The sequence below is a fragment of the Cnephaeus nilssonii genome (assembly GCF_951640355.1).
Source record: "Cnephaeus nilssonii genome assembly, chromosome: 13".
NCBI lineage: Eukaryota > Metazoa > Chordata > Mammalia > Chiroptera > Vespertilionidae > Cnephaeus > Cnephaeus nilssonii.
This window is the reverse complement of record NC_137084.1, coordinates 4070409-4081316: the sequence shown is the minus strand read 5'-3', so window position 1 is coordinate 4081316 and position 10908 is coordinate 4070409. Positions and strand designations below refer to the sequence as shown.

At 52.4% G+C, this 10908-nt stretch overlaps 1 protein-coding gene across 1 annotated transcript; it reads left to right on the top strand.

Annotated features, from left to right (window-relative positions):
* Positions 1-2659: 2659 nt before the first annotated feature.
* LOC307109300 (phospholipase A and acyltransferase 3-like) lies at positions 2660-7238 on the top strand (the record flags this gene model as incomplete). The annotated part of the gene is made up of 4 exons (XM_079787993.1): positions 2660-2668; positions 4584-4709; positions 4767-4875; positions 6540-7238. 4 exons carry the CDS (start codon positions 2660-2662, stop codon positions 6860-6862), a joined length of 567 nt encoding a protein of 188 aa, XP_079644119.1. The 3' UTR covers positions 6863-7238.
* Positions 7239-10908: the final 3670 nt, after the last annotated feature.

Below are 10908 nucleotides of genomic sequence, written 5' to 3'. Positions count from 1 at the left end.
TGAATTGGCTCACATGGGTATGGAGGCCGAGAAGTCTTACAGTTTGTCATCTGCAAGCAGTGAACCAGAAAGGCCAGTGGTGTAATTTGTTGAGAGGCTAAAGGACTGAAAATAAGGTGTTAAGGCCATTGGTGTAAACTCTGCAGTTCAAAGCCTCGAGAAACAGGAACTATGATGTCCAAGGGCATCATCGATGGACATCCCAGCTCAAGAAGAGTTAGTCTTTTCTCCACCTTTTTGTTCTGTTTGGACCCTCAATGGATTGGATGATGCCTGCCCACATTGGTGAGTCACCTTCTTTACTCAGTCTACTAATTTAAATGCTAATTTCTTCTGGAAACACCCTCAGAGCTCATGGGAGTAAATACAAATGTCCAGTAAACATAAAAATGTGAACAAGATCCCATGCTATTACTACCATGTTGACAAATATTTAAAAAGATGCTGAGCAATTGTGACTCTGGTGTACTCCCCATGGGAAACTTAATTCTGCATTCTTTCTCTAATAAAGTTGAAGAAGGCCATACTGTTACCAGAGAGCTGCCTGAGTCGGAGGGGCCTCTCCCCTCCTCGGCTCTTGTCACGCTTTTGAGAAAGAATTCAGATGAGTGACCAAAAGCAGTGTTAAAGCAAAGCAAGAACATTTATTAAAAATACACTTGGCATAAAGCACAAGCGAGCAACTCAGCTAGTCTCAGCGCCCCGCCTGGTGGGGATTCAAGGGTTTTATATTTTCCCTTCTTATAGGTTTCAAGATTCCCCTGCTGGGTATCTTGGGCAACAGACTAGATTTCCAGGTCCCCTGTTTACATTGTTGTGGCTTTCCCCCAAATTTATGAGAACATTTGGCAATTTTATCTAGGCAAGTCCCAAGATTGCTGACTTTTTTATTCAGTGGGTGAGAAATATTCCCGCTTTTCCTACCCTCTTCCCCCTTCCCTAGCTGCTATCTATCCTGCCTAACAAGACCATACAACCCAACAACTCTGCTTTGTGACCCTTTAGTCAGTGATAACTTCAATTTAGTTGGGCACAGTCAATACGTTAGAAAAAAATAAAGAGCAGAATTTATCAGAGTGTATCTCATCGAGATTTTGGTAAGACTTCTATTTATAGTCCTCAAGTCTCTATAGATCCTGGTTCCTTATAAAATGTATTTCTTACTGTGGATTGAAATACATTTAAAAGGTTTAACAGCCTCTGCTTAGAGAAGACTCCAGGTGCACTAGGAGGCTTGTGTGAGGATGCTCATGGCAATTTTGTCTGTAAAAGCAACCCACTGGGAACACGCCAATGTCCACGGAGAGGAGACAGGAATAATCAAACTTTGCTACCTCCCACATGGTATGAATGAACACGAGTCAACAAGGAACCTAATATTGAGCAAACATCATCAAGTTGTGCAATGTAAGACACTTGATTCTGATTTTACCACATTCAAAACATGCAAACTAAATATGTATATATTGTTTAAGGGACACATTTCTACGTGGGAAATATTTTCTAAGAGCAAGACAATCATAGACAGGAAATTGGCTACAACTCCCACATGCCACACAATGAGGGTGCTAAGAGTCCTCCCCACTCCACCCACCCCTTTGCCCAGGATGTTGCAGCCCACAGGGGGGTGTCAGTGAGAGAATCCTATTTGGGGCTTTGGATAGGGTAGCACGCTGGTGTCTAAAAAAGTGGTCTCTCCATTCCCAGGCAGGGGTGGATTTGGGTTTCCAATTGGTCTGGGGCAGTGGTCGGCAAACTCATTAGCCAACAGAGCCAAATATCAACAGTACAACGATTGAAATTTCTTTCGAGAGCCAAATTTTTTTAACTTAAACTTCTTCTAACGCCACTTCTTCAAAATAGACTTGCCCAGGCCGTGGTATTTTGTGGAAGAGCCACACCCAAGGGGCCAAAGAGCCACATGTGGCTCGCGAGCCGCGGTTTGCCGACCACTGGTCTGGGGTGTGTTTCTGAACTGTGGGCCCGGGGGTAGGGGTAGGGGTAGGGGGAGGAGTGAGTGGGCGCCCTGTTTCCAGGGTGGGGCATGCGCCTCTGAGGACACGTTTGGTCTGGCTCCATCTGCTCAGAGGTGGCTGGAATGGTTGGTGTGTCTGGTCATGGTCAGTCCCCGTGTTCGGGTCTCCTTGCAGCTCCTCCCTCCTCTGTCTCTCCGTCCCTCCTCGTCCCCACACCCACCTGACCTGCTGTCCTCTCTCCTCTGCTCTGGGCCCTGAGACTTGGTGACTTATGACCGTGTTGCTGACCGCGGCCACCACCGAATCCTTCCGACTCGGCATGTGGACTTGGATTTCTGTCTGGCGGGCTGCCAGGCCACATGTCTACCTGGCCTGGGCCTGGCCCTGCTTTGAACCAAGAGCAGGTTTTGTGTGATCTTTGATTTGCATTTTTTATTTTTAAAAATTTGTGTGTTTATTAGTAGCATAAGGTAATACATGCTAAATGCAAACGTGGAGAACATGACCCTCCTCTTACTGAGTCATACCTCGCAGGTCACCTGACACATGTCCTATAGAGGACACGTCACATGGCTTTACGTACAGGTGCTGTGTTCCTGGGCAGGGTCAGAGGGGAAACGAAACTCTTGATTATAGAAGGCTGGGCCCGAGGCAGCAGCACGCAGACACACCTGCACGGAAGGATGGCTCTGGTAAGTCCCCAGAAAGCTTTTATTTCAAACCCGCAGTCCTGTTAGTGGTGATGATGTGGTCTCCTTGCTGGTCCGCAGCTCTGGCACAGATGGCACGGTGCCTGCTGAGGTCTGGGGGTCCACTACCCAGGGTGGGAGGGCTCCCCAGAGCCTTCCTGAGGAGGCGGGAATGGAGGGCTCAGGGGCGCAGCCTCTGCCCACTGTCCAGGCCCACTCCTCAGTCACACTGTCCTGCGTGGCTGGGAGGAGCTGGGAAGGGAGGGACAGGAGAATGGCTCCCAGCGGGAGGGGCCGAGGCGGGGGCTGCAGGCAGGCGTTCTCGTCCACCCTCAAGTCCAAGCAGCTTACTGTCCCTCTGCTTCTCTTCCCCCCTCCCTTCCGCTTCCCTATGTTCCTCCTTCCTCTGGCTCCAGGACAGTCACGTTTCCGAATGCTCGCCGCAGCCCGACACCATGCCAAGGCTTTATTTAATCTCTGCTTCAAATATGGGAGCACATTTCCCTTGTCAGCCCCCCAAACCCAAATGGAAACCTAACATTGAGGCTAAAGTCCCCTGCACCCCCCCCCCCCCCCCCCCCCCGTGTTTTCTACTCCTTTGCATGTAGAAGTGTAGTATATGACTCCCAGGAAGTCTCAAATGCCTCATAAATATATTTTATTGATTTTTTACAGAGAGGTAGGGAGAGGAATAGAGAGTTAGAAACATCGATGAGAGAGAAACATCAATCAGCTGCCTCCTGCACACCCCCAACTGGGGATGTGCCTGCAACCAAGGTACAGACCCTTGACAGTAATTGAACCCGGGACTCTTCAGTCCACAGGCTGACGCTCTATCCTCTGAGCCAAACCAGTTAGGGCTGTAGCCACCTTTTAAGTGTTGTTTTGTGGCTTTGGGTTTTGCTGTCATTCTGAACTTGGTTGTCTGAGTACAGTTCACGTAGGAAATGCTTGAATCTTCTCCTTTATTTCCCAGCTTTTGAAATAATATGGCGATTCTTTCGCACCCTCCTAAGGTGACGAACGCATTTTTAAAAGTGCCCTCATGAGCACCTTGGTGTCATTATTCACAATCTGCTGTTCCTTTTTGATGCTCAAATGGTTCCATCTTCGGTCAGGTTGACGCCTGACGCCTGTAGTCAATAGCCTTCTCTCAACCACGTCTCCCAGCAGACTTCCGGTTGGCAGCCATCCTCACTTCACCCAGCAACAGCCACCGACCCTGCTCACCGTGGTCGGGCCCCTGTGACCCCGCTCAGCTGTCAGGGGGGCGAGGTGCTGGCCGGCCTCGGAGCGATCCTAAAATAGAACTTGTGTGATAAGGGCGTGTCTGTCATTCCCAGTTGGGATGAGGGCAACATACTTCCTGCTCCTGCAAACTCCAGAAGGGCCCTGCCCTGCCACCAGCTCCAGTCACGCCCTGGGTCCCCAGCTGGGTGTTGGCCTGGAGCCCGGACTCCAGCTGCCCCCGCCCGCCTGGGAAGCTCGGGGATTGTTAAGGCCCAATGTTGGTAACACGCAGACCTAGGTCTCAATCTTTCTCTTCTGTTCACTAGGTAGGGTCTTTGCATGTTACCTAACCTTCCTGAGACTCAGTCTTCCCATCTGTCAAATGGGGTGATGGTAGTTTGTAGTCAGAGGAGGGATGGATATGAAATGGGGGCCCTGTTGAGCACCGTGTCTGGCTGTACAAGTCGGGGCTCTGTCTCTCAGAATCACTCAGGCCGGCGAAGGTGGGCGGCATTTATGAGGCATCTGAGACTTCCTGGGAGTCATATACTCACTCACCGACACCAACATGCTCTGGCATAACATGTGCTCATGCCCGTGTCTGCACACCTCTCGGCCACACCCCATCTGCACCCTCCTCACACCTCCCCTGCGGACACGCTGTCCATCTCTTCTTTGTCCCCCGAAGAGCTCAGGTCCAGCTCAGCAGCCCCAGCAAAGGAGGCCTTTCCCTCTGAGCGAGGAGCGCGCCCTCTTCCGTTTCCTGCAGGAGCTGGTCAGAGGGAGCTTGGAGGCTACTCTGAGCTCCTTCCAGGTCAGGTTCTAGAATGTTCCCTGTGAGCACTAACTCGGCCTGTCTCTGGTTTTTCAGTCACAAGCCGAACCGAAACCTGGAGACCTGATTGAGATTTCCCGCGTTGGCTACGCGCACTGGGCCCTCTACGTGGGGGATGGCTACGTGGTGCACCTGGGGCCTCCAGGTAAGGCTGGTTCCCGCCAAGCCCAGGCAGAGGGGGGTGTGAGCGGGTGCACGCTCTGGGCTGTCGGACCCAGTGCCCGGCATGGGGGGCTCTCCGTGGCCAGTGGCTGCGTGACGTCCCCCGTAGGTCTGGCAGCCGCGCCTCCTCCTCAGCAGCGAGTTCGTGGGGAGACGGACTGCTGGCCTTTATTCCAGGCGATACTGGGGTTCGCTTCCAGCCAGCCACCGTCCCAGGGAAGCACCGCTCTCTGTGTGCTCCATGCTCTGGGGGCACATGAGTAGGACACAGCGCACAGCGGGCTGCAGCGGCATGGAAGGAGCGTGGGCCTCCCACCTGGCAGATCCGTTTGGATCCTGCGGCCTCCGCTTGCCAACCTGTGACTGGGCCCCCTAGTTTAGCTGCACCCTCTGCAGAGCGGATGAGAAGCCCACCTCCCAGTCGTGCAGGGGTGGGATGGACGGGGGCGGGGGGGGTGGGCACAGGCGAGGCCTGGCGGGTGCCGGGCCACCTCCCTTCCCTCCCAGGGCATCGCGGCATTACAGCAAAGGCCTAAGCTTGGGAACCACCCGCAGCAGGGAACTGGCCAAATAAAACCGATGCCTGCATTTCCTGGCTGACGGTGTGTGCCTACACATTCGAATTTTAAAGCCAAACGCAGGCTTAATAAGATTAGGCTGATTGAGGAATAACTTACTGTTTTATTTTTTTGTTAATCCTCATCTGAGGATATTTTTTCCATTGATTTTTAGAGAAGAGGGAGAGAAAAAGAGGGAGGGAGAGAGAGAGAGAGAGAGAGAAAGAAACATCGATGTGAGATGTTTCTCTCTCTCGCCCTCTCTGTGTACAGGACAATGCTCCAACCAACTGAGCCACACTGGCCAGGGTCAAATGCCCTTTTAAGAACCAAATAAGAGCCCTAGCTGGTTTGGCTCAGTGGATAGAGCATCGGCCTGCGGGCTGAGGGGTCCCGGGTTCGATTCCGGCCAAGGGCACATGCCCGGGTTGTGGGCTCGATCCCCAATTGGGGGCGTGCAGGAGGCAGCCGATCGATGATTCTCATCATTGATGTTTCTGTCTCTCTATTCCTCTCCCTTCCTCTCTGAAATCAATAAAAAAATATATTAAAAACCCCACACGAAAGAAAAACCAAATGAGAACTGCTGAGGGTCCCAGGGCCCATCACTCTGCCTTCATTTCAGCTTTCCCAGACGCCTGGGTGAGCGGGAGGCTGGCGTCCTGTCTGGGGCAAACCGGGAATTGAGAGCTGGGAGAGGGTGGCTGTCACCTGACCCAGGCCCTTCAGTCTGAGTGATGAGCCCTGAGGAGAGCAGGGACGTGCCTGAGGCCACACGGTGGTGGGGCTCTGGGTTTGCAGGTCAGGCCTGGGCGCTCACAGCTTGCTTTCCTGCTATTGACAGCATGTCCCCTGGCTGCTGAGGCCCAGCCGCTCTGGCGGGCTGGCACCGGGGTCTGCCCTGGGCCGCTCTGCCCCTCCTGCATCTTTCAGGGCCATCGGTGCTCACATGGGCCTGTGTTTGAGTTTGAAGCCAGGCAGGGGCGGCCTTTCCACAGCTCATCCTCCCTGATGACGCCCAGGCAGTGGGGCTGCCTGCTTGCCGCCCTCAGCCCCGACCACCGCCCTCTTTCCTCTTCGGGAACCACAGGTGAAATCACGAGTGCTGCGTTGGCCAACATCATGTCCTCCGGGACCGACAGGGCCATAGTGAAGAAGGAGCTGCTGTCCGAGGTGGTCGGGAACCACTGGTACCGTGTCAATAACAAGCATGACCAGAAGTACCCCCCGCTGCCTCCCAGCCAGATCGTGCAGCGGGCGGAGGAGCAGGTGGGGAAGGTGATGCCCTACAAGCTGACCAGCGCCAACTGTGAGCACTTCGTGAACGAGCTGCGCTACGGAGTCCCCCGCAGCGACCAGGTGCGTCCTCAGCCTGTGTCCCTGTCCCAGCAACCTGACCATTCCCCCCGCTGACAGTGGCTGGGCATCCGTGTGGGCAGCCGGGGTGGAGGCGGAGGCACGAAGGAGACAAAACAGCAGGGACAGAATCCCTGCCCTCGAGGGAGTGACAGTCGGGGTAGGGATGAGGGTGGGGAGATGAGCCAGTCGCTGCGCAGACCAGTGAGGTCAGGGGGTGATGTCGCAGCCAGGACAGTCACCCCTGGCCCCTCCCATAGCTCCAGGGGACGGTTGTTTTGTCCCCACTTTACAGATGGGAAAACTGAGGCTCACGGTGCTTTACTAGCTTACCCAAACCCATTCAACCACTAGGCACTGAGGCTCTAGCACCTGACAGCCATGTGCAGAGGTGGGATTGGAACCCAGGTGCCTGATCCAGGAAGGCGTCACAGAAGGCGACGCCTGAGCTGAATCTGATTTAAATCTTTTGATTAAATTGAAGCTGGAAAATGAGCTGGAGATGACCAGGGGCGATAGGGACTACAGGCCGAGGAAAGTGGGAGCCAGGAGGAGGAGAGCCAGACAGACGTTTTCTGCGACAGGCCGGGGTACACCTCTCGGGCTGGGCCCACGGGGTCTCTGTCTCTCCACTCCACTCCCCAGCTTGGTAGCAGAAACGCAGTCGTGGACAATCCCTAACGGAGTGGGTAAGGCCATTCCTACAGAAGTGTTTTATGAAAACAGTGGTGGGTGTTAGAATCCCCGAAGGAGGAAGGCACGGGCCAAAAGGGGTAAAGAATTATGAATTTCCAGAGGCCTGGTGCATGAATTCCTGCACATTGAAGGGTTATTAATTAGAAGAAAATTTTTTAAAAATATATTTTATTGATTTTTTACAGAGAGGAAGGGAGAAGGAGAGAGCCAGAAACACCGATGAGAGAGAAACATCTATCAGCTGCCTCCAGCACACCCCCCACTGGGGATGTGCCCGCAACCAAGGTACATGCCCTTGACCGGAATCGAACCCGGGATCCTTGAGTCCCCAGGCCGATGCTCTATCCACTGAGCCAAACTGGCCAGGGCTAGAAGAAATGTTTAATATCGCTATTCACCTTTTCTCTATAATACTAGTAGAAGTGTCAACCAAATTCACGATTGACAATGACAGATGGAAACACACGTGTGCGATTGGCCCCAGCGAGAGCTTTATATATATAGATAAAGTTGCTTATTTAGACCTGCTTTCTGATGTAGCTAAACTCTTTCCAGCCCAGCGAAGCACTCCAACTTCTCTTTCAGGTAATTGTCAGCAACACAGTAGTAAATGTTAACATGAAGCAGATTATTATTGTAGATCATGCAGGGAGAACAAAGGGTAAAATATTTCACTGCAGCAGTGTTTGACTATATTCTGCGCAATGAGAAAATCTGAAGTCATTTTCAAGGTCCACCATTTCTTACTTCTTTTCAGTCAGATCAAGTTTCTAAACTTTCTAAATCTTCATTTTCTGGCTAATGAAAAGAAAATAGGATTCTACTGAGTCTTCTACCTACCTACTCCAGGACTTCTGAGAGGATCAAATGAGATGAGGCACGGGAAAATGATTCACAAACATTGGGTAAAGTGTTAAATGTTTGCACCTGGCTATAAAGCAAGTCATGTTCCTGGGCTGAAGAAACTCCAAGGAGGCTAGTTGCTAGGGAGAGGAAGCTGGGCGTTGCTACGTGACATCATTACCCGATGCCCACAGCGACCGTTTCCATGCTGGCTGGGCTGGGCTGTGGGCTGCATTTTGCGCCATGGGGTCTTGGCAGTATTGGCTGCAATTTGGTGGGCTGTTGCTCCAGGATGGTGGTGGGGCCTGTGTCCCACTTGGGGGAAGCTGAGTATGCTTTATCAGTGCCAGGTCCATGGGCCATTTCTTTGTAAATGGCCAGTGCCCGTCATGGCAGCTCCTGCATTAAGCATCTGCCCCCTGGTGGTCAGTGCACATCATAGCCACTGGTTGGACGGTTGGAGGGACACTTAGCATATTAGCCTTTTATATTATGAATTTATTAAATCATCTGGATACCAGATGGGCTGAACCCCCAAATGGCGCCAGCACCCACAGGAGTCAGAGATTTTAAAGGACTCCAGGAGGGCTTTTTCTGGGTGCAGAATTCTCTAGGCCAGTCCTGAGGGGAAGGAGAATGGCCTTAGCAAGTGGAATGTGGTCAAACAAAAGGGAATGTTGGTTGTGAAGTGGCCTAAAGGTCAGTGCCCAGGGCAGGGGGTATCGACTCAATTGTGTGATCAGACCTGGCAGTGGGCTCGCTTGGACCCCTGTGCCATAGTTTGCTGACTCCTGGTCTTAGCTCATTTGACAAACCACATACCCCTGCACACATTCTTAGCTGACATCAAACATTTAAAAAGTATATATATACAAAGAGTTGCAGAGGATAGTCGAAACCGGTTTGGCTCAGTGGATAGAGCGTCGGCCTGTGGACTCAAGGGTCCCAGGTTCGATTCTGGTCAAGGGCATAAAAAAAAAAAAAAGAGTTGCAGAGGATGGCATTTTTGGTACATGGTACACATGTGTCTATTTTCTTCACATCCATGGAGTTGCACAGTTAGCTCATGCAGTTAATGGAAAATATCTGCCTTGTCATTTAAATAGACAGAGCAGGCATTACTGCCAACCAATCAGCCAAAGCAGGCAATTTCATTCATTTATTTATATTTATTTATTGTTAATCCTCATCCGAGATATTTTTCCACTGATTTTTAGAGAGAGTGGAAGCGAGGGGAGAGACATGTATGGCCTGGAGCTCAGGAGTGTCTCTCTCAAGGACCTGGGCGCCGTCTTGTCCTTTGAAATGTCATCGTCATCCGCCCTGGTTGTGTGGCTCCGTTGGTTGGGCGTCATCTGCGCACCAGGAGGTCGCCAGTTCAATTCCTGGTCAGGCACACGCCCGGGTTGTGGGCTTGACCCCGCTGGGGTGTGAGCAGGAGGCAGGCCATCGATGTGCTCTCACACAGATGCTTCTCCCTCTCCCTCCCCCTCCCCCTCCCTATTTCTCTCAGAATCAATACACTATTCTTAACAAAAAATAGAGAGAGACGCAGTGTCAGGAGGGCCAGGCCGCTGCCTCCACTCCCGTGGGCGCCTGGGAGCCCGGCTTCCCTCCGTCCAGCGGGCTGACACCGGGCCCACCGCACTGATGCTCACCGGCCCTTTTCAAACGTTCATTCCGTGGTCTCCTGAGCCCCCGCGTGTCCCCTCCTTCGCGCACCCTTTAAAACACGAGCCACCTCCTTGCGGGTCAGGGAGGAGCTGAGGGAAGCCGGCTTGTCGCTGACACGTGGGAGCGGGTCTGAGTGGGAATGAAGCGGGCAGTGCGGGCTGTTCCTCTCCCAGCTGCTCACGTGGCGCCAAGTCAGGATTCTCCCCAGAAACCCGCCCTGAGGTCTGTCTGAGTATTCTTCTGAGTATTCTTCTGTCTGAGTATTCCTCTGTCTGAGTATTCTTCAGTCTGAGCATTCCTCTGTCTGAGTATTCCTCTGAGTATTCTTCTGTCTGAGTATTGTTCTGTCTGAGTATTCCTCTGTCTGAGCATTCCTCTGTCTGAGTATTCTTCTGTCTGAGTATTCCTCTGTCTGAGTATTCTTCTGTCTGAGTATTCCTCTGTCTGAGTATTCTTCTGAGTATTCCTCTGTCTGAGTGTTCTTCTGTCTGAGTATTCCTCTGTCTGAGTATTCCTCTGTCTGAGTATTCCTCTGTCTGAGCATTCCTCTGTCTGAGCATTCCTCTGTCTGAGCATTCTTCTGTCTGAGTATTCCTCTGTCTGAGTATTCCTCTGTCTGAGTATTCTTCTGTCTGAGTATTCTTCTGTCTGAGTATTCCTCTGTCGGTAGTGGAGGCCTAGTGGCTTGTTAGGACACCAGGCATCCTGGTCCCTGTCACCTGGCGTGGGGGCTCTGCGGGAGCTCTCTCCACTGTCCTCCTCAGTCTCCTCCTCTGCACGGTGGATCTGACACGGTTATGAGGGGGGGAGGGGCAGACTGAGACCATTGAGGGCCTGTGAAGTCCCCAGTGCCGACGCCTGGAAAGCAGCCGTTCTCGGGGTCTTGGCCC